General features: G+C 42.1%; 1 protein-coding gene across 2 annotated transcripts in view; it reads left to right on the top strand.

The window, feature by feature from the left end:
• Positions 1–24,476, top strand: part of LOC135524277 (inactive serine protease PAMR1-like) — a 58,512-nt gene that overhangs the window by 11,877 nt on the left and 22,159 nt on the right. For both annotated transcript variants that reach the window (XM_064951680.1, XM_064951679.1), the window contains exons 2-4: positions 8,495–8,671; positions 12,791–12,916; positions 15,618–15,732. In XM_064951680.1, coding sequence (XP_064807752.1) covers positions 8,495–8,671; positions 12,791–12,916; positions 15,618–15,732 — 418 coding nt within the window. The remainder of the gene's footprint in view (positions 1–8,494; positions 8,672–12,790; positions 12,917–15,617; positions 15,733–24,476) is intronic.

Raw genomic sequence — 24,476 nt, 5'->3', positions numbered from 1 at the left:
TTGTGCAGCTGTAGATCTTTGTTTTGTTTCGCTGACTTTAAGGGAGTGTTTATGGTCCTGGCACCAAATTGCCAGGTCGCTGACCTCCTCCCTATAGACTGTCTAATAGTCATCGTTGATCAGGCCTACCACCGTCGTGTCGTTGGCAAATGTAATGATGGTGTGAGAGTTGTCCACGGCCACACAGTCATGGGAGAATAGGGAATACAGTAGGGGACTAAGCACGCACCCCTGAGGGGCCCCAGTGTTGAGGGTCAGCGTGGCAGATGTGTTGTTGCCTGCCCTCACCACCAGGGGGCAGCCTGTCAGGAAGTCCAGGATACAGTTGCAGAGGAAGGTGTTCAGTCCCAGGATCCTTAGCTTGGCAATGAACTTGGAGGGCACTATGGTGTTGAATGCTGAGCTGTTGTCAATGAACAGCATTCTCACATAGGTGTTCCTTTTGTCCAGTTAGGAAAGGGTGGTGTGGAGTGCAATATACTTTGCGTCATCTGTGAATCTGTTGGGGCAGTATGTGAATCCATGGTGTCTCGGATGATGGTGTTGATGTGACCCATGACCAGACTTTCAAAGTATTTCATGGCTACAGATGTGAATGCTACGGGGCATTATTGGGCACAGGGACTATGTGTACTGCTTGAAAATATGTACTGTAGGTATTACAGACTGGGTCAGGGAAAAGTTGAAAATGTCAGTGAAGACACTTGGCAGCTGGTCAGCACATGCTCTGAGTATGCATTATGGTACGAAGTGCGTGAACACACAGTCATCCAAAACAGCTGGTGTTCTCATGCATGGTTCATGTTTGATCGGGTTTTGATCGAGATGTTTGATCGGGTTCGTGGCTGGGCCACTCAAGGACATTCAGAGACTTTTCCCGAAGCCACTCTTACATAGTCTTGGCTGTGTGATTAAAGTCGTTGGAGTATTGGGAGGTGAACCTTCGCCCCAGTCGGAGCCTCTGAGCACCCTGGAGCAGGTTTTCATCAAGAATCTCTTTGTACTTTGCTCCATTCATCTTTCCCTCGATCTTGACTAGTCTTCCTGCCACTGAAAAACATCCCCATAGCATGATGCTGAAACCAGAGATGGTTGTCCTTCTATAAGGTTCTCGCATCTCCACAGAGGAACTCTGGAGCTCTGTCAGAGTGACCATCGGGTTCTTGGTCACCTCCCCGACCAAAGCCCTTCTCCCTTGATTGCTCAGTTTGGCCAGGTGACCAGCTCTAGGAAGAGTCTTGGTGGTCCCAACATTCTACCATTTAATAATGATGGAAGTCACTGTGTTCTTGGAGACCTTCAATATTGCAGGTTTTTGGTACCCTTCCCCAGATCTATGCCTCTATGCAGTCATGTCTCGGAGCTATACGGAAAGTTCCTTCAACCCTAAGGCTTATTTTTTTCTCCGACATGCACTGTCAACCATGTGTGTGCCTTTCCAAGTCATGTCAATCAATAGAATTGACTCAGGATGCACCTGAGCTCAACTTCGAGCCTCATAATAAAGGGTCTGAATACAATAAGGTATTTCTGTTTTTTAAGTTTAGTACATTTGCAAAACATATCTAAAAACCTGTTTTCGCTTTGTCATTGTGAGGTATTGTGTTTAGATTGCTGAGGAATTTTTTCTATTTAATCCATTTTAGAATAAGGCTGTAACATAACAAAATGTGGTTGATATAGATACACTACCAGTCAAAAGTTCTTACACACCTACTCATTCCAGTTTTTTTTAAGTTTTACTATTTAATACATCAAAACTATGAAAAAACACATATGGAATCATGTACAGTATTAACCACAAATCAAAATATATTTTATAGTTGAGATTCTTCAAAGTAGCCACGCTTTGCCTTGATGACAGCTTTGCACTCACTCGGTACCCCTTAGATCACATTAATAAGTTCAATTATGATATTCTATATGAATGCCAGACGCGCCTAAAAAACCTGTTGACCCTCTCTTGTAGTTTCCCTGTAGGCCAATATAAATCAATTCCCACAGCATGCCAAATCAGCCTGGTATACGGGCCTAATTTATAGGCCAGTTCAACTGTCACTAAGCAGAAGGAAACCGTCGATACCTCAACATCCCAAGAGGATCCTCAGTTCACTCTCAATCTGATAACTCAGTGACAGTCTGAGCCCTGACGAGTTCAAATGTAAGGTAATCACGTCAGTAACTCACCCTGGGTGTACAGTACCAGTCAAAAGTTTGGACACACCTACTCATACAAGGGTTTTTCTTTATTTTTACTATTTTCTACATTGTAGAATAATAGTGGAGACATCAAAACTATGAAATAACACATATGGAATCATGTTGTAACCAAAAAAGTGTTAAACAAATCAAACTATATTTTAGATTATTCAAAGTAGCCACCCTTTGGCTTGATGCCAGCTTTGACCACTCTTGTCACTCTGTCATTCAGCTTCACCTGGAATGCTTTGGTAGCTATGCTGGTTAAACCTCTTCAGGATTAGCCCCTTTCTTCAATTTGTTCACACTGTTATCAAGGCAAAGGGTGGCTGTTTGAAATAAAATATACATGTGTTCACTATTATTCCACAGAGCAGAAAGTAGCAAAAATAAAGAAATACCTTTGAATGAGAAGGTGTGTCCAAACTATTGTCTAGTATTGTATATGGACCAGAACTTGGTTTACAAATGGTGTAGTGAATCTAGAGCAACAGCGGTCAATTAAGCAATAATGACAACATTGATTGCAATTTAATGACACACTGTGTCTCTTATTTGATAACACCAAGCCTTGTTCTTATGTAATCCACTTTGTGCTCTAATTATAGGAAAGAGGATGACTATTGGACCGTTTCTACCGCCCTAGCGTCTGTACACTGATGTACAATATATCGGTGAGTGTAAGCAGACGTGAGTCTGGGTAGATGGAGTCCAAGCCAATAACTACGAGGGCTAGATTAGTCTACCCAGACACTTAACAGATCCCATACAAATAACAGGATGCACTAAGTCACTGTCGCCTCCACTATGGCTCCCCTCCAGACTGCTGCTGGTGGTTTACTTAGTGCTGAGCTATGAACAAACAAATGAGACAAGGACAAAGTAGACTGTCTACTTTTTATAAAAGTATGCGTTTATTGTTGCCACCTCACAGTCCAACTTAGGTGCATGAATAGATAAACAGACTGGATACGTGGAAGGTATTTAGCAACTGCTGGAGGAAAAATGGAAGCTTCTTTATTCTTAAAACGTAATGCTGTAAATCTGTTAAGTGTTGGCTTTTAACAATGGACATAAACAAGTCAGAGGCTAACCCATGGGCTTCTTGGTTATTATGTTCATTCTGTGGTCTTTTACAGTGATTGTGCCTCTGATGCTGTCTGGTTGAATGCATGTGTAATTAACTCCAGTAACAATGCTGGTGAGGCTGTCCAAATCTATTGTAGAGCTTTGTAAAATGTCCCTGCATGTTCTATGTAAACAACTCTCCAAACCTCCCTCTCTTATGCCATCCCTTTCGGTTTCTCTCTATGTGCCCCCCAAAGAAGCAGACACACAGACAAAGCAGAAGACACAATACAATACAAAAGAGATGAGTTGGGATGAGAACAAGAGCACTGGGCCACATGTGCTTTGAACACATTGTCACAATTTTTTAAATGAGTGGACCAAGGTGCAGCGTGCGTAGAGTTCCACATTATACTTAATAGTTACACTTACAACCAAAACAACAAAGAATATAACAAATGTGCAGTATTGCAGTGCTCAAGGCAACTATACAAAAACAAGATCCCACAAACAACAGGTGGGAAAAGGCTGCCTAAATATGATCCCCAATCAGAGACAACGATAGACAGCTGCCTCTGATTGGAACCATACCAGGCCAACATAGAAATGCAAAAACTAGAGTACCCACCCTAGTCACACCCTGGCCTAACCAAAATAGGGAATAAAAAGGATCTCTAAGGTCAGGGTGTGACACACATAAAACCATCTGGGGGGTAATGAAGTGGAGAGACAGGCTTGTTGAGCAAGGGACAACTGGTTACATAAGCAATAGCTTAATGGCATCACACTGGAATTATACTGGAATCCTCAGGTTATACACATTATGACAATGATGGATTCCCTGTAAAGAATTCCCTGTTGTCCCTGGAGTAAAACATTTTCTATAGGTTGTTGTTTTACATGAAACATAACCCTTCTTTTCAGGGTAACCACAGCAATAATATGTCAGCAAAAGAAGAACTGATCCAAAACAACATGAATTGCGAAATCACTCATAGAGCTTTCCAAACAAAGTATGACAGCAGTGCAGTTGAAATGACTGTCTTCACTTATAGTTCCACACTGATAATACATTTGACCTGGCCTCTCACAATCTATTCTCTGAGTAATGAAAATAGTATGCCATTCCTGAACTGTCTTTGGATGGCAGAGATGAGATTGAGATTCTTAAGGAGAAGCGCAGATCTCCCCTGGAGTAGGATATCGTTTATGAGTTGATTAATGTTGCAGGGCCAGAGAGATGGGGGGATTGTAGGAAGGGATATCTAACCGCATTCCAGGACATCGCCTGTACATCTCCTGTCCAGCTGCCAGTCCACAAACAACCTTTCACAGATTAATCAAAGCCTCAACACTAACTCACGTACTCCCCTGTGTGTGTATGCATGCGTGTGTGTGTGTGTGTGTGTGTGTGTGAGTATGCGTGTGCATTTACTGTATGTGTACTGTGTGTATGTACTATTGAGGTTGTTACCAAGGAGAATCAGCTCTGCATAGCAACAGGACTTTGGGTCAGAGGAAAGAGCCACAGAACTCCGAAATAAACTCAGCAAAAAAATAACTGTTCCTTTTTCAGGACCCTGTCTTCATCCAAATGACTTTGCATTGTAAAGGGTTTAAACACTGTTTCCCATGCTTGTTCAATGAACCATAAACAATTAATGAACATGCACCTGTAGAAGGTCGTTAATACAATAACAGCTTACAGAAGATAGGCAATTAAGGTCACAGTTATGAAAATTTAGGACACCGAGGGTGCCTTTCTACTGACTCTGAAAAACATCAAAAGAAAGATGCCCAGGGTCCCTGTTCATCTGCGTGATCGCACCTTAGGCATGCTGAAAGGAGGCATGAGGACTGCAGAGGGTAAGGGTATGTGGCCAGGGTAAGAAATTGCAATGTCCGTACTGGGAGATGCCTAAGACACTGCTATAGGGAGACAGGACGGACAGCTGATCTTCCTCGCAGTGGCAGACCACGTGTAACAACTCCTGCACAGGATTGGTACATCCGAACATCACAACAGCGGTACAGGTACAGGATGGCAGCAACAACTGCCCGAGTTACACCAGGAACGCACAAATCCCTCCATCAGTGCACAGACTGTCTGCAAGAGGCTGGACTGAGGGTTTGTAGTTCTGTTGTAAGGCAGATCTTCACCAGACATCACCAGCAACAACGACACCTATGGGCACAAACCCACCGTCGCTGGACCAGACAGGACAAAAAGTGCTCTTCGCTGACGAGTCAGGGTTTTGTCACACCAGGGGTGATGGTCGAATTCACGTTTATCGCCAAAGGAATGGGTGTTACACCGAGGCTTGTACTCTGGAACGGGATCGATTTGGAGGTGGAGGGACAGTCATGGTCAGGGGCGGTGTGTCACAGCATCATCGGACTGAGCTTGTTGTCATTGCACGCAATCTCAACGCTGTGAGTTACAGGGAAGACATCCTCCTCCCTCATCTGCTACCCTTCCTGCAGGCTCATCCTGACATGACCCTCAAGCATGACAATGCCACTAGCCATACTGCTCATTCTGTGCGTGATTTCCTGCAAGACAGGATTATCAGTGTTCTGCCATGGCCAGCGAAGAGCCCGGATCTCAATCCCATTGAGCACGTCTGGGTTCTGTTGGATCGGCGGGTGAGGGCTAGGGCCAATCCCCCCCAGAAATGTCCGGGAACTTTCAGGTGCCTTGGTGGAAGAGTGGGGTAACATCTCACAGCAGGAACTGGCAAATCTGGCACGGTCCATGAGGAGGAGATGCACTGCAGTAATTAATGCAGCTGGTGGCCACACCAGATACTGACTGTTACTTTTGATTTTGACCTCCCCTTTGTTCAGGGACACATTATTCCATTTCTGTTAGTCACATGTCTGTGGAACGTGTTCAGGTATGTCTCAGTTGTTGAATCTTGTTATGTTGTTGTTAGGGGCGGCAGGGTAGCCTAGTGGTTAGAGTGTTGGACTAGTAACAGAAAGGTTGCAAGTTCAAATCACCGAGCTGACAAGGTACAAATCTGTCGTTCTGCCCCTGAACAGGCAGTTAACCCACTGTTCCTAGGCCGTCATTGAAAATAAGAATTTGTTCTTAACTGACTTGCCTAGTAAAATAAAAAATAAATTAAGATGTTCATACAAATATTTACACATGTTAAGTTTGCTGAAAATTAACACAGTTTACAGTGAGAGGACATTTTTTTTAGATTAAGGGGCCTGAACTGTTTAGATTAACAGTTCAGGCCTCGTTGGCTGCAGTTATACCTCATGAAAACTGGGAACAGGTATGTAGAAGTCTTAAATGCAGGGAATAAAGAGAAGTTAGGAAGAGAGAGTGAGAGAGAAAGAGAGAGAGAGAACGAGAGAGGGAGGGAGGGAGAGGAAAGAAGGATATTATGATTGGACTGGTGGTGGGAGGGAATGTGTAGAATGCTGCGAAGAGAAGAGTGTTCCGTAATGATGACACGGTGCCATGTCTGAGGCCACTCTCTGTCTCTCTCCCCTCTTTCTCCCTCTCTCTATCTTTCTTCTCTCTCTCTCTCTCCCCTCTTTCTCCCCCTCTCTCTCTCTTTCCACATTCATCTCAGATGAATTTCCACTTGTCTCTGCTCAGACTTCTCCACAGTTACATAATGAAATCTGTTCAGTTTAAAAGGACCTCAGATCAAATCAATATCCGACTAAATGTTCCTCAGATTTATTGTGTACCAACCTAACACATGGAGAGAGGGTCAACATTGGTGCTGCCAGCCTGCCACATAATTCAATATAGTTTATGATTGATGATTTGATTCAATAATGTGTTTGCCATCTTGAAACACTTGATTGTTAATGTATTTGCCATTAACAAATGAATATGATGTCTGATGTAATACAATATGACAAAACACACACAGATGAGCAGGCAGAGGAGGAACATGTGTATAGAGAGGCTGCATCCATATGGCGGGATTCAACATCTAGGCATTTCACAGTAGTGATCCGTGGCTTGTTTGCCCAGAAAAATCTACTCAATTAGATATTATTGCCCTATTATTAATGCCCTTCATACATTTAGAGACAATGGGATATGTGCCAATGAGTTCAGTGACCATTGTCGCGTTGCCTGTATAAGAGATGTTAAACTACCCAAATCTCGCTCATGCGTTATTACAAAGATAATTATTTTGAATTTTAGTAAGCACATTTGTTTTTGTCTGAGCTGGGTTTGAATGACTGGGGGGGTTGTGTCATCTATCACCGACTCGGATCAGGCCCTTAATTGTGTTATTTCCCTGTTAACTCTGTTGCAGATAAATACAAAAAACTAAGGGTAAAAGACTTTTGTAATCCTTGTTTTACACATGAATTGTCTAAGAAATGACAGGAAAGACATTTCGATGGGCTGATCCTACGTCTGACTGCAAGACAAACTGATACTACATCTGATTGGCAGTCCATCAGACATTTGAGAAGTAGATGTCTATCCCTGGTTAAAAAAGCAAAAAAAGGAATATATCTTGCCTCTCCCAAAATATCAGGAAGCAGATTGTACAGTCCACCTTCCTGACAGATCATTATGGTGACACCATTTACCAGATTGCAGCAGTCACCACCCTTAAACCTTTGGATGCCGTCCACCATAGCGCCATTCGTTTTATCATTGGTGACAGTTTTAATACTCACCACTGCATCCTGTATCAACAGGTTGGCTGGTCCTCATTAAAGTCCCATAGATCAATTCATTACTCCCTTTTTGTTTGCAAAGCCCTACTACACAAGCTTCCAACTTATCTAACTTTTTTGCTAATGTATAAAATAATCAGATATCAAACCCGTTCACAGTGTTGGTTAGCTCTTCAGATTCCTTGGGTCTCCACGGAATTAGGGAAATCGGCTTTTCACACTCTACATTTTTGGAATCACAAAATTCATTACATTTGGATTCCCTGGTGACACTAGGGCATTTTCAAACTCTGATGATATATTAGTTCACTGAGGTGTGCAATTGTGTTGATTTATTGATTGATTGATGTAATAACTTGTTTATGATGTCTGAATGTTAGTGACGTTCTAATGTAATGTACTTGTTATTGTATCTTGTTACATATTTTTATTTTATTTTACTTCATGGTCTCGGGGAACCATTGAAAATGAGACCCTGATCTCAATTGGGCTCCCCTGATTTAAAGAATAGTTAATTTAAAAAAATGTATTTGACCCAGGTGTGCTGGTTTGTTCCCAGACTACAGGCACCTGTATAACCACTGCCCAGGCCCAGAATGGAACGTCATGTGTCGGGGCTGCTGTGAGTATGACGTCATCCGTTGTAAGTGTCCTTTCCAGGGCACCCCTGTTGGCTACGCTGTGCCCTGCTGCCGCAACGCAATCAACGAGTGTGACCCCTGCATCATCCACCCAGGTAAACCTGTCCAAGATCACCATGCTGGCTCAAAACTTGGGGAGTACTTCTCCATTTAGGTTATTTGATCTGGTAAACCTGTGGAGGACTGGTTGAATGCACACTCTGTATAAGATTTGATTAACAACAACATGGTCAGATACATGGAGTTCCATTATGCCTTAGTGCTGGATTTGTTAATACATGTTTCATTTGCAAGTACACACAGTGTGGAGGAGGCTATTCTACCAGTACATTTCTGAAACATCTGCCTTGTACAGTACCCATTAGATCCAGTGTCATGTCTTTACTGATGTTTTCGTCTGTATGCCATCTGCCGTCGAGGCTCTCTTATAAGCCTAGCCGACATACAATAGCAGTGAGGTTGGGCCACGTAGAGTGAAATGCAATAAGTTTAGACCAACCACATTAGAGAGAAATGCCTAACCCTCATTATTTTCCAGAAAATAGCAAGCTATTGAGAGACATTGTACAATTCATTACATTTGCTTTCATTGAGGGCATCCCTTTATGTTGCTCTCCTGTTGTGTATTTACTCTGAGGGGGGGTGTGTTGGCAATAACAAAGTCAATACAGCATGTTTAAATAACCTCAGAGAAAACTCATTGCTCAAAAGGCACAATGCGTAGTTATTATATTTCACCACAAGTTGTTGCAAGACTTGTTTACCTATCAGAATATGCTAATCTTTTCACTTATGAAAATATGTTGTTTGTCTGTTCCAACTTCACAACATACTCCTCTGCCTGAACTATTGGCCAGATTTCACTGAAATAGTAAAAGGCTGAAGTATGCACTTATAAAGGACTTTTCCTGTAAATCTCATACAGTAAACCCTTTTCCATCCCTCTCTATGAGTGTACTGCATGTAGATGGTGGAGGAGACATGGTACACTGATACCTGTTGGTGTTTATATGTCCTGCTGCTGTGTCTCTGATGTCCGTCTCCCTGACGCCCTGCCTGTTCTCAGGATGTCTGCAACACAGAGCACCATAGAACCTCCAATGTGAAAATATATCCTATCTGAAACTCAGTCCTTCTGGGGGTTTTCTGGACATTTCTATTTCAGGAAGCTATTTCTTCTGTTCTGTTACCCTGTTACAGTGCAAGAGGAGCCTGATGAGTTTAGCAGGTCTGATGTAAAGAGCTAACAGGCACTAAGGGAAATGCAGTAGGTGTATGGGGCCGATTGAAACCGTCCATAGTAATTGGGAATGGGCAAACCAAGACTGTGACTGAATGCATCACACTTACAGTACTTTCAGAAAGTATTCATAACCAACATTTATTGAAAACTAATTACAGAAATATCTCATTTGCATAAGATTTCACAACCCTGAGTCAATACTTTGTAGAAGCACCTTTGTCAGCGATTACATCTTTGAGTCGTCTTAGGTATGTCTGTATCAGCATTGCACATTCTTCCTTGCATAATCTCAAGCTCTGTTGAGTTAGATGGGGAGTGGCAGTGGACAGCAATCTTCAAGTCTTCAAGTCTTTCCACATATTTTCAATGGGATTCAAGTCTGGGCTTCGGCTGGGCCACTCAATGACTTTCACATTCTTGTTCTGAAACTATTAGAGCGTTACTTTGGCTGTATGCCTGTTGTATGCTGTATGTCATTGTCCTGTTGGAACATACATCTTTGCCCACCAGTCTAAGATCGTTTGCACTCTTAAGCAGGTTCTCATCAGGGATTTGCCTGTGTTTGGCTCAATTCATTGTTTCCTCTATCCTTACCAGTCTCCCAGTCCTTGCCGCTGAAAAGCATCCTCATAACATGATGCTACCCCCACCATGTTTCATGGTAGGAATGGTGTTAGACGGGTGATGAGCTGTGCCTGGTTTTCTTCAGACATAGTGCTCAGACCACATAATCGAATACCTAAGAAGTGTCTACGTGTGCCTGCAGCCACTACCAATAGTAGTGCAAAAGAACAGTTGAAGATACATATGGTGATGTCGTTGCACATGAGTGGTGTGGATGTCTGTAGGCATTTATGATCTGTAAAGTTATATATGGAATCTGTGTATGTGAGAGATATGAAAGGAGAAAGTACTATTCCTGAATATGCTGTTAAACACAACAACTAGTGTAAATATCTAAACCCCTGTATGAATAGAGCACATGTCTGAAGGAGGAATTGGTAAAGAAGAGAATAATGGGTTACTAGAGATCTGATGAAGTAACAAAATAAAAATTAAAATATATATAGAACTTTTAATAATCTTAATCATTTCCACACTCACACAACTCTCACATCCACATTCACTACACTCATGCAACTCACAATCACATTCCCTTCGAGCTATTACTTGATTTAAGACTTATGGTAACCTCTCTTTTTATGTTTTATTGGTTTTATTCTATTGTTTTCTATTTTTGCACCATCGTAAACATCTTTCAGGAGTTCTACCAGGGCGGTCCTGTTAGTTCTCTTGTATACTGCAGACAAGTTATATTTGCATGGTTGAGCTTATCCATCATTCATAATTAATTCATCATTAATGTTCGCTTCCTTTATGTGACCGACCAATACTGGTTCATGCATGTGACAGACCAATACATCACGAGGCTTCTTCTCTCTAAGCTGAGACCTTGAAACTGAGATTTCTTTCATTCTCAAATGAAGGGTCTTGGCGTACTGCCAAATTGCAGATACTGACAGTAAGGATTAGTTCAATCAGTCACTTGCATGAAAACAGAAATTGCTTTTTAGAAAAGCACAAACATAACATTTTCAGTTACATGCTCTCAGAGTTTTTCACGTGCCATTTTGCAAACTCCAGGCGTGCTATCATTTGCCTTTATCTCACGAATGGCTTCCGTCTGGCCACTCCCATGAAGCCCAGATTTATGAAGTGCTGTAGAGACTGTTGTCCTTCTGGCAGGTTTATCCCATCTCAGCCAAGGAACTCTGTAAGTCCATCAGAGTGGTCACTGGGGTTTTGGTCACCTCCCTGACCAAGGTCCTCCTTGCCCGGTTGCTCAGTTTGGTCGGACAGCCAGCACTAGGTATTCTGGGTAATTCCATATTTTTTTCAATTTCCCAATTATGGACACCACTTTAGTCTTGGAAACATTCAACATTCAATATAGTGTTTTATACCTTTCCCCATATATAGTATGTCTCATCACCAATTCTATCTCAGAGATCTACAGACAGTTCCTCTGGTATAGTTTATGCTCTGACATATGAGACTTTATATAGACAGGTGTGTTTCTTTCTAAATCATGTCCAAACAATTGAATTGGCCACAGGCGTACTCCACGTCATAGTGACATCTCAAGGACAATCAAAGAAATTGGATGCATCTGAGCTCAATTTGGAGTGTTATATCAAATCGGTGTGAATACTTATGCAAATGTTTTCTGTAGGCGAAGGAGAGTCGGACCAAAATGCAGCGTGTAGATTGCGATCCATGTTTAATGAAAAAACGTAAAACAGGAATCAAGACAAATACTACAAAAACAAAAGAACGTAACGAAAACCGAAACAGCCTATACTAGTGTAAACTAACATAGAGACAGGAACAAGGACACTAAGGACAATCACCCATGAAACACACAAAGAATATGTCTGCCTAAATATGGTTCCCAATCAGAGACAACGATAATCACCTGACTCTGATTAAGAACCGCCTCACGCAGCCATAGACTAACGCTAGACATCCCACAAAACCCCAAGACAAAAACACACCACAATAACCCATGTCACACCCTGGCCTGACCGAATAAATGAAGAATAAACATAATATATTTCGACCAGGGCGTGACAATATGTCTGTATTTCATTTTCAATAAATTAGCAAATATTTCTAAAAACATGTTTTCACTTTGTCATTATGGGGTAGTGTGTGTAGATGGGTGAGAAATATAATATTTCATATATTTTACATTCAGGCTGTAACACAACAAAATGTGGAATAATTCAAGGGTACGAATACCTTCTGAAGGTACTGTATGGTGAAGAGGTTTCAGACGTTTCAGCTTTCAGTCAGCACTTTCTACTTGATGCTGTGCCGGCTCCATCTTTCTTTCTATCTAACCTCTTTTGTCTTTGTCTCTCTTACTCCACCCATTTCCCCTCTCTTCTTCTCTCTCTCTCTCTCTTAGGTTGCAGCATATTTGAGAACTGTAAGCGGTGTAACAACGGGACGTGGGGCCCCAGAGATAATTTCTTTGTCAAGGGGAAGTACTGTGCTGAGTGTCGACCCGGCTGGTCAGGCGGTGACTGCTTGAGTGAGTACACTCATTCTCACATATTCCTCTACCCACATTACCTCCTACCATCGCTATGAGTAAAATGTGCCCTTAACCACAGATCAAGGATCAGATTACATTATTCCCCCAGTTCCAACCAAAACCATTATGGGGATGAAAGAATATCTGACCTTGTATCAGGGTTATAAGTAACTTCAACACGCTTCCTTTCCATGCCTCTATAAAGGCATATACCATACTGTACCTACAGTGCAGTATATACCAAGTACTATAGGAGACAATTCTGGCACAACAGTATTCTGCATGGATAAGAGCTTATTGTCTTATAGATTTTCCATTCAAGGAGCAGAAAAGTCAAAATAGTGTTAGTCAACATCCTGGAATCTCACAATATAATTTCTAGAGAAAGCATAGGTTTCTGATGTATTTTCATCAACCACAGAAACCTGGCATGTATTTGTGGCACTTGGCTGCAGGCCTGTGGTTAATGTGCATTTTGTTTACTTTTACCAGCCTGCATTCTTCATTTGTCTCCCGTTTGAAGTGTATTTTTCCTAATGTATGCCATGTAACTCTGTAACTGGTAAATATCATGCTATTACTCAACTTTAGATGGCAATTACATATACAGTCATGGCCAAAAGTTTTGAGAATGACGCAAATATTAATTTCACAATGTCTGCTGCCTCAGTTTGTATGATGGCAATTTGCATATACTCCAGAATGTTATGAAGAGTGATCAGATGAATTGCAATTAATTGCAAAGTCCCTATTTGCCATGCAAATGAACTGAATCCCCCAAAAATATTTCCACTGCATTTCAGCCCTGCCACAAAAAGGCCAGCTGACATCATGTCAGTGATTCTCTCGTTAACACAGGTGTGAGTGTTGACAAGGACAATGCTGGAGATCACTCTGTCATGCTGATTGACTTCGAATAACAGACTGGAAGCTTCAAAAGGAGGGTGGTGCTTGGAATCATTGTTCTTCCTCTGTCAATCATGGTTACCTGCAAGTAAACAAGTGCCGTCATCATTGCTTTGCACAAAAAGGGCTTCACGGGCAACGTTACTGCTGCCAGTAAGATTGTACCTAAATCAACCATTTATCGGATCATCAACAACTTCAAGAAGAGCGGTTCAATTGTTGTGAAGAAGGCTTCAGGGCGCCCAAGAAAGTCCAGCAAGCGCCAGGACCGTCTCCTAAAGTTGATCCAGTTTCGGGATCGGGGCACCACCAGTACAAAGCTTGCTCAGGAATGGCATCAAGCAGGTGTGAGTGCATCTACACACACAGTGAGGGGCAGCAAAGAAGCCACTTCTCTCCAGGAAAAACATCAGGGACAGACTGATATTCTGCAAAAGCTACAACGATTGGACTGCTGAGGACTGGGGTAAAGTCATTTTCTCTGATGAATCCCCTTTCCGATTGTTTGGGGCATCCGGAAAGAAGTTTGTCTGGAGAAGACAAGGTGAGCGCTACCATCAGTCATGTGTCATGCCAACAGTAAAGCATCCTGAGGCCATTCATGTGTGGGGTTGCTTTTCAGCAAAGGGAGTAGGCTCACTCACAATTCTGCCTAAGAACACAGCCATGAATAAAGAATGGTACCAACACATCCTCCGAGAGCAACTTCTCCCAACCATCAAACAGTTTGGTGATGAACATTGCCTTTCCAGCATGACGGAGCACCTTGCCATAAGGCAAGAGTGATAACTAAGTGGCTCAGGGAACAAAACATCAATATGTTGGGTCCATGGCCAGGAAACTCCCCAGACCTTAATCCCATTGAGAACTTGTGGTCAATCCTCAAGAGGCGGGTGGGCAAACAAAACCCCACAAATTCTGACAAACTCCAAACATTGAATATGCAAGAATGGGCTGCCATCAGTCAGGATGTGGCCCAGAAGTTAATTGATAGCATGCCAGGGAGGATATTAGAGGTCTTGAAAAAGAAGGGTCAACACTGCAAATATTGACTCTTTGCATCAACTTCATGTAATTGTCAATAAAAGCCTTTGACACTTATGCTCCAGAGTCCAATGGCAGTGAGCTTTACAACACTCCAGCCAACGCCTGCATTGCACACGGTAATCTTAGGCGTGTGTGCAGCTGCATGGCCATTGAAACCCATTTCATGAAGCTCTTGACAAACAGTTATTGGGCTGATGTTGCTTCCAGAGGCCGTTTGGAACTAGGTAGTAAGTGTAGCAACCGAGGACAGATGATTTTTACACGCTCCATACTTCAGCACTCAGCGGTCCCGTTCTGTGAGCTTGTGTGGCCTACCACTTCGCAGCTGAGCCGATGCTCCAAAACATATTCATTTCACAATAACAGCACTTACAGTTGACCAGGGAAGCTCCAACAGAGCAGACATTTGATGAACTGACTTGGTGGGAAGGGGGCATCCTATGACGGTGTCACGTTGAAAGTCACTGAGCTCTTCCATTAGGCCATTCTACTGCCAATGTTTGTCTATGGAGGTTGCATGGATGTGTGCTAGATTTTATACACCTGTCAGTAACGGATGTGGCTGAAATAGCTGAATCCACTAGTTTGAAGGGGTGTGCACATACTTTTGTAAATATTGTGTATGAGCTACACAACAGCACAATGATTTAATTATAATGAAACATATAATTACACTAATAAATAAAACCCTGATTGCACGATCATGTAAAATGTGAGCTCTAAATGGTTTTGTTCCTGTTTATAGAGTGTGGAGGAGTGATCCGTAAACATCAGGGCCACATAGTTCTGGAAAGTTACCCCACCAACGCTCGCTGTGAGTGGACAGTTCAGGTGGACCCACGATTCACCATCAACTTCAGGTGGGTGTGACCAACGGTGTATCTGACTTGAGTTGTCTCTTAACCTCAAAACAGAGTTAGTCCACTGAGCCAAAGCCTGGTGTAACTGAATGACAGCTAGTTATAATGTTCACTTTGTCATATTTTCCCTTGACATGAATGGGCTATGCTTTGGCCTCTCTGGTGACCATCTGTAATAGTTATTAATACCTGACCCATTTCATTTCAGTTTTCACATTTCTTTGAGAGGTAGGTCATGGACCAATGTGAGTCTAGACCACAGGTTGGAAACCACTCCTATTCTTGAAAAAAAGTGATTGCATTTCACTCATGTGATAACTTTGTATATTCTCTAGCATTTTATTTGAGGGCCTTTACGATACAAAAAGCAACATGGAACTTTGAGCTGCAATCAGTCTGTTGGCACAATACGTAGTACATACAGCAATAGCTTTGGGTGTTGAAATAAACAGATCAATACACTCTTAGAAAAAAAGGTGCTTTCTAGAACCTATAAGGGTCCCCATAGGAGAATCCTTTGGAGAACCCTTTTTGGTTCCATGTAGAACCCTTTTCCTTTTCACAAAAGGTTCTACATGGAACCCAAAAGGGTTGTACCTTTTGGGTTGGGGACAGATGAAGAACCATTTTGGAACCTTTTTTTCTAAGATTGATAGCATTTTTACCTTACACGTAAAGCTCCATGTTAAACTACACAACTATGACAAGGTCAGACAGCTAGGCCAAATCCATGATCTGATGACAAATGGATCTGCAAGCATAGCAGAAAAAACAGTTGCACAATGGTTTATCGACAGATAGAGATTCATAAATCATCTCCTAAAGTGAAGAAATAGGGCCTTATACTGGTGTTTTGTGTCCATAATGACATATAAGCCACAGAGACCATCATTAAATAGTGGTCCTCTCTGTTTCATGTTGCTGTGCTCATAGTTGGACTATTGAAGTTATATGCTTTGGCATGTACTCACTACTCTTGGCTACATCACTCTATGGTGGGTTCGGGCCAGTTACTGACAGCGCTGACTTTGTTCTCATCTATGCTGACCCCTCCAGGTGTCAGTACAAAGCCGAGGAGGTTTACCGAGGTTACATGGAGGTGCTCTTCAGTCTTCACATAAAAGGTTATGGTCAAGGAGCCATTGAAGAACATTTTGCACATGCTGTATGTGCTCCGTCAGGGAGTAGGAGTAAATGTCATCAATCTAGATGATGAGAAAGTGGGTTGATCATATCCTGTAAAACCTCCTTCATAAAGGATTAGAAGACGGCGGAGGCGTTCGTAAGGCATGTCCAGGCATTCGTAGTGCCCTCGAGAGGTGATGAAGGCCGTCTTCCATTCGTCGCCTTCATGTATATGGACAAGGTTATATACAGTTCACCGTTCGAGTTTAGTATAGATGTTGAAGGGATGCTGGGATCAGAGGAAGAGGGAAACGGTTCTTGACCGTGACGTCATTTTTTCCAAAAAAGGAAGAAGCTGGATGCAGCCGGGAAAGAAGGACAAATGAAACATCAATGTAGTTCTCCATTACCTCATTTTCCAGGATAGATAGGGGGTAAACTGCGGGGACACTCCAGGGAGTAAGTCAATAGCACAGTCTCCTGGGCGATTCGATGGCAGAGTGGAGGCCTTGATTTTGCTTAAGACATTGCAGGGTCGTGACGACAATGAGGGTGTCCGAGGATGAGAGTTGAATAGTTTCATGGTGGAAGACTCCAATCTGGAGGGTGACACTCTGTGTCATGTGCATGCCCAATGGCTTCCCATCCAGGGTGTTAATCCTTAAGGAAGGGGTGACAGGTGTTAGATCAATGTCAAACTCTTTTACTAGCTGGTGATCGATAACATTTTCTTGCTGCTCCTTAATCTGTCAAGCCTTCTACGTACTTGGTAACCCCCTTTAAGGTTATCAATACTGGGATGGAGAATTGCTTCTGGGAAATATTTAGAAATAAGGACACCCCTACCTGCATGGCAGCGGAGGGAACCTTCTCATCTCTCTGTGGGGTGTGAACAGGGCAATGGCCACAGTAAAGGCAGAGCCCTTTTTGGATCCGGTTTTGACGTTCGATACACGGGAGAGGAGCATGGCCCAACTGCATGGGCTCTGGAAAACTCAGACAGGATGACGGAATCATGGAAAGAGAAGGTTTCGGGTTCCTGGGTGGCAGAGTTCTTCGGCGGTGTGGTGGACGATGGAGATATGAATGTATTGATACAAATCCTGAAGGTGACCTCTCCAGGCAAGCACGGCCTAAAGTTCCCTGTTGAGCCCTCGTCGGTAGACGGTAAGTAAAGCAGCCTCTTTCCATCAACTCCCTACAGCCATGGTGGGGAACGCGAGGGCATACTCAGCAGCTGAATTGCGACCTTGTTGAAGTTTTATGAGGTCTCCTATAGGACGACCGGAGAGAGAGTGATCGAATACATCTTTGAAGAGGGTGTGAAAATGGGTCTCGGATCCGAGTTCTGTTTTGTTGGCAGTCCATATGGCGGTGGCCTAATCCAGGGCTTTGCCTGTGAGTAGAGACAACAAAATCCACCCTGCTCTTGTTGGTGACGAAGTTAGTGGGGTTGTGACCAATGTATTTGCTGCGTTGCATCAGAAATCGCTGACATTTCCCAGGCGAACCGTTATATGTTCCAGACATGGGTGTGAACGAAGGAGTTCTATGGGTTGTGATAGCTGGCATTGGAGGAGTAGGGATAGGCTGGCAGAGAAGATGGAACATTTCCTCCATAAGCTCCTCTTGCTGGGGTAGGGCGCTGCTGTAGCTCCGCTGAATCCATTTCGTTTTTAGGTGATGTATTCTGTAATGAATACTTAGGGAGAAAAAGGTGTAGATTCTTGCGGCAGATTGTTTATTAAGCCTTTGCAGAAGTCAGGAATTGTGGTCGCAGGCAATGGTCAAACACAGGTAGGCAGTAAAAAAACAAAACAATACCTCACAACCATACAAACGGAAAGAACTGAACTAAATAGGGAGCTGATGAGACCAGGTGAGAAACGAACACGGGTGAAATCAATGAACAAAAATGAAAGACAGGGCTACGTTCCAGAACACAAAGAAACAGGGCTACGTTCAAGAACACAAAGAAAAATAACACAGAGTTGACTAAGAAAAGAAAAGCAGAACCTTACACATCCTGCCATACAAGCCCTACCATTCCCAATGTTTCACTAGCAGCGATGTTACTGCTGGTTGTGGGGTAAGAAAATAAATACAACTAAGCCATATTTTTCTCAATTGTCTCTCAGGATAAATGGATGAATCACCTTTTGTCACTAAAATAAAGTATATTTCAAATGTTGGTGTACTGCCCTTTTAAATGGCAGACATTTTTACCACATAAAATATGACAATTAGTATGATTGCAAGTCAACTTTTTAGTACTTATGTGGAATGTACTTTGGGAAAAAGCTGCACATTATTGAAGGAATGTTAAGAATATGTCTGTTTTGGTCTTTTTGATATTTTTTTTGATAACACAACATGTCTAATGATGTTTTGATGAGAATCAAGTTGATATTTTGATTGTTGCTTTTTCCAAAAGTTTCTTCTTAGGGTCAAAATGACCTCAATGGTAATCCATGTGTATGAAATATGTTGGTAGTATGAGTGCTAAATCTACCAATATAGAGAAGAGCCAGGAGATACTCCCCATTCATTTCCATCTTGTTCTGTTAGAGCTGAATGTTATCTTACACTCCTCCATCCAAACCCTTATTTTCTGTCATTCCCTGTCCTGGTTCCAGCTGGAGTCAGTCACAGTGCTGTCATACCATTAAATCATGCAGCTCATTCATTAAACGGATATATACAGTGCCTTTGGAAAATATTCAAACTCCTTGTCTTTTCCCACATTTTGTGACATTACAGCCTTATTTTAAAATTAATTAAATAAAACAAATTCCTCAACAATCTACACACAATACCCCAAAACGACAGCTTTTTAGAAATTTTTGCAAATTAAAAATACATAAAAACAGAAATACCTTATATACATTAGTATTCAGACCTTTTGCTATGAGACTTGAAATAGAGCCCAGGTGCATCATGTTTCCATTGATCATTCTTGAGCTGATTCTACAACTTGATTGGAGTTCAACTGTGGTAAACTAAATTGATTGGACATTATTGGAAAGGCACACACCTGTCTATATACTGTAAGGTCCCACAGTTGACAGTGCATGTCAGAGCAAAAAGGAAGCCACGAGGTCGAAGGAATTGTCCGTAGAGCTCCGAGACAGGATTGTGTCTGCACAGATCTGGGGAAGGGTACCAAAACATTTCTGCAGCATTGAAGGTCCCCAAGAACACAGTTACCTCCATCATTCTTGAAGAAGTTTGGAACCACCAAGACTCTTCCTTAGATCTGAGCAATCTAGGGAGAAGGACCTTGGTCAGGAAGGTGACCAAGAACGCGATGGTCACTCTGACAGAGCTCTAGAGTTCCTCTGTGGAGATGGGAGAACCTTCGAGGAGGACAACAATCTCTGCAGCACTCCACCAATAAGGCCTTTACGGTAGAGTGGCCATCAGAAGACATTCCGCAGTAAATGGCACATGACAGCTCGCTTTGAGTTTGCCAAAAGGCACCTAAAGTCTCCCAGACCATGAGAAACAACATAGTCTGGTCTGATGAAACCAAGATTGAACTCTTTGGCCTGAATGCCAAGCGTAATGTCTGGAGGAAACCTGGCACCATCTCTTTTCAGCAGCAGAGACTGGGAGACTAATAAGGATCGAGGCAAATATGAAAGGAGCCAAGTACAGAGAGATCCTTGATTAAAACCTGCTCCAGAGCTCTTAGGACCTCAGACTGGTGGTGAAGGTTCACCTTCCAACAGGACAACAACCCGAAGCACACAGCCAAGACAACGAGGAGCGGCTTCGGGACAAGTCTCTGAATGTCCTTGAGTAGCACAGACTTAAACCTAATCGAAAATTTCTGAAGAGTACTGAAAAAAGCTGTGCAGCGATATTCCTCTTCCAACCTGACAGAGCATGAGAGGATCTGCAGAGAAGAATGGGAAAAACTTCCCAAATACAGGTGTGTCAAGTATGACGTCATACCGAAGAAGACTCAAGACTTTAATCGCTGTCAAAGGTGCATCAACAAAGCCCTGAGTAAAGTATTATTTTTTATAAATTAGCACAATTTTCTAAAAACCTTGTGGGGTATTGTGTGTAGGGGGAAAAATAGTTAACCAATTTTAGAATAAGGCTGTAACCTAACAAAATGTGGAAAAGGTCAAGGGGCGTGAATACTTTCCGAAGGCACCGTATACCAATGTGTGTCTCACCAATTATGCTATTCACTTTAACTCTCATTAAAAGAGGCCCTGAAGCCACAGACCTCTGGTTTCTGGACGACCTTACAGTGTAAATTCACTGAGAATTCACAAGGAATGCTGGGAGTTGACAGTAGTATATTCACCAATCATACTATTTAGCTTGGCAATGTGACTGTTTGAGTTAATAAGTAATCATACATCAACGAAACATCAACAAGTTACAGTGAATCACTTACAATCAGACCAGTGTTAATACAGTCAGTCACACATGGAAGTTTGCAGATGATCACTGATTATAAAGAATTAGATGCAATTTACGGGCATCACAACATAGATGTATAAATTATATTATATGGTAGCATATATACATACCCTTCTCGCTGGGTTCAAAATATATGAGGTACTTAATAACCTTTTATAACTAGGGGGCAGTATTTTCATTTTTGGAAAAAAATGTTCCCGTTTTAAACGGGATATTTTGTTGCGACAAGATGCTCGACTATGCATGTAATTGACAGCTTTGGATAGAAAACACTCTGACGTTTCCAAAACTGCAAATATATTGTCTGTGAGTGCAACAGAACTGATGTTACAGGCAAAACCCAGATAAAAATCAAACCACGAAGTGCCCCATTTTTTGAAAGCCCTGCATGCCAATGACTCCTTATATGGCTGTGAATGAGTTACGAATGAGCTTACGTTTTCTACGTATTCCCCAAGCTGTCTACAGCATTGTGACGTCTTTTTACGTATTTATGTTGAAGAATAGCCATAAGGGACCACATTTAGCAAGTGGTCACATGATGGCTCCCGCATAAAATCTTGCGTAACGTACACAAGTAGCCATTTTTCCAATCGCTTCTCATGAGAAACCAATTGTCCCGGTGGATATTTAGATATATATATAATAGATATGTGAAAAACACCTTGAGGATTGATTCTAAACAACGTTTGCCATGTTTCTGTCGATATTATGGAGTTAATTTTGAAAAAAGTTTGGTGTTGTAGTGACTGCATTTTCCGGTCGATTTCTCAGCCAAACGTGAAGAACAAACGGAGCTATTTCACCTACAAAAATGATATTTTTTGAAAAAAGGAACATTTGCTATCTAACTGGGAGTCTCCTGAGTGAAAACATCCGAAGTTCTTCAAGGGTAAATTATTTAATTTGATTGTTTTTCTTATTTTCGTGAAAATGTTGCCTGCTGGTAGCAGAGCCTAGCATAGCATTATGCCATGATAAACTTACACAAATGCTTGTCTCGCGTTGGCTGTAAAGCATATTTTGAAAATCTGAGATGACAGTGTGATTAACAAAAGGCTAAGCTGTGTCTCAATATATTTCATTTGTGATTTTCATGAATAGGAACATTTTAGAGGAAAATTTATGTCCGCTGCGTTAGGCTAATTAGTTTGAGGCTATGATTACGCTCCCGCATGCGTAGTACTGTTTGGATATCTTCTTCATGGAAAGCAATGGGAGAGTGTTAAGTGCAAATTGACTCTTAAAGTTGTGGTGAACAGATATCCTTAAAATATTTCTAATAGTTGACTATTAATATATCATCTGTTTTTCTATAGCTCAACATATGTTAACTCAAACATCTGTCCTTGTTGAAATTGAAGGCTAAAGTATGTCCTGTTTTTGTAGCCTGTGTTACTAACGTTGTGGCATCATATTTTCCATGTTTCCTCTTAGCTCCTTCAAATGTCCCATTAGTTCCACGCAGTAACAATTGTTGCGTTGTTACCTCAAATTGGACATCATTAGACTCAGCCATGATCTCAGCTGAAAGCATTGCAGATACATTTTTTATAACGACTCTGAGTCTACTTTTTTTCATTGATCTCTTTCGCAGGCGAGGAAGCAGAAGAAAAAAGGTGACAGTATGAAAAAGCGCTGATCACTGTTGCCTTGGTGAAAAGACATCATAACAGATTTCACCTCCACATCAACCAGAGGAAACTAAACATTCAATTCTCACCTTCATTTAAAAGGAAGTGAGTCGTGCAAAGTGAGGGAATCACTCGTTGGCGCCGTTAACATCTTCAATGGCTCTGATTGCTATTCATTGCTCGCCTGCTGGCTGAAGTAAAAGAGTCAGGGGTGTGAGATGGTGCCAACCAGGGTAGCAGAGCCAGGAAAGCCAGGCAGGCACTCCCTCTTACGGCTGCTCCAGGAAAACAAAGGCTCTAGCAGGAAAACTCAGAGTAAATGGGGGTGGTGCAGTAATGAGCAATTTACAATATGTTTACTTCCCATTACTTTTGAGTGGAGCCAAGTGAGAAACCTGTTGACTAGTTTAATATGGAAAATCCAGGCCTGGCTAATGCAATGAAAACTTTCTGGCTGGACTAAACAGAAGAAAACTGGATGACTGAATGGTATAAGTGACTAGCTAAAACAAACAGTGACAATTGGCTTCTGAAGATATCCACCTTTTTGAATGGCATTGCAAGTGAAAAGATACTTTGTCAACAGACATTTTTTCACTAGCAATACTTTGGCTGTAGACACATATCTGTTCCCAAGTTTATTCAAGGTGTGGAGTTCGACAGAGTATACAGTGCATTCAGAAAGTATTCAGACCCCTTGACTTTTCTCACATTTTGTTATGTTACAGCCTTATTCTAAAATGTATTTTTTTTTATTCCCACATCAATCTACACACACTTAACAAAGCAAAAACAGGTTAGTAGAAATGTTTGCAAATGTATTAAAAAACATAACATTTACATAAGTATTCAGACCCTTTACTCAGTACATTGTAGCCAGCGATTCCAGCCTGGAGACTTCTTGGATATGACGCTACAAGCTTGGCACACCTGTATTTGGGGAGTTTCTCCCATTCTTCTCTGCAGATCCTACCAAGCTCTGTCAGGTTGGATGGGGAGCGTTGTGAAACCGCTATTTTCAGGTCTCTCAAGAGATGTTAGATCTTGTTCAAGTCCACTCTGGGCCACTTAAGGACATTCAGAGACTTGGTTTTCGTTAAAGATCTCGCTGTACTTTGCTCCGTTCATCTTTCCCTCGATCCTGACTCGTCTCCCAGTACCTGCCACTGAAAAACATCCTCACAACATGATACTGCCACCATCATGCTTCACCGTAGGGATGGTGCCAGGTTTCCTCTAGACGGAATTCCTCCAGGTTTCCTCCACTTGGAATTCAGGCCAAAGAGTTGGGGCCAAAGAGTTCAATCTTGGTTTCATCAGACCAGATAATCTTGTTTCTCATGGTCAACTGTGGGACCTTATCGAGAAAGGTGTGTAACTTTCCAAATCATGTCCAATCAGTTGAATTTACCACAGGTGGACTCCAATCAAGTTGTCGAAACATCTCAAGGATGATCAATGGAAACAGGATGCACCTGAGCTCAATTTCGAGTCTCATAACAAAGGGTCTGAATACTTGTAACGGACATTGGTGGAAGAAGAGGA

This window comes from Oncorhynchus masou, chromosome 31 (assembly GCF_036934945.1).
Source record: "Oncorhynchus masou masou isolate Uvic2021 chromosome 31, UVic_Omas_1.1, whole genome shotgun sequence".
Classification (NCBI taxonomy): Eukaryota; Metazoa; Chordata; class Actinopteri; order Salmoniformes; family Salmonidae; genus Oncorhynchus; species Oncorhynchus masou.
The sequence above is the reverse complement of the archived record's forward strand: the minus strand, read 5'-3'. Positions and strand labels throughout refer to the sequence as shown.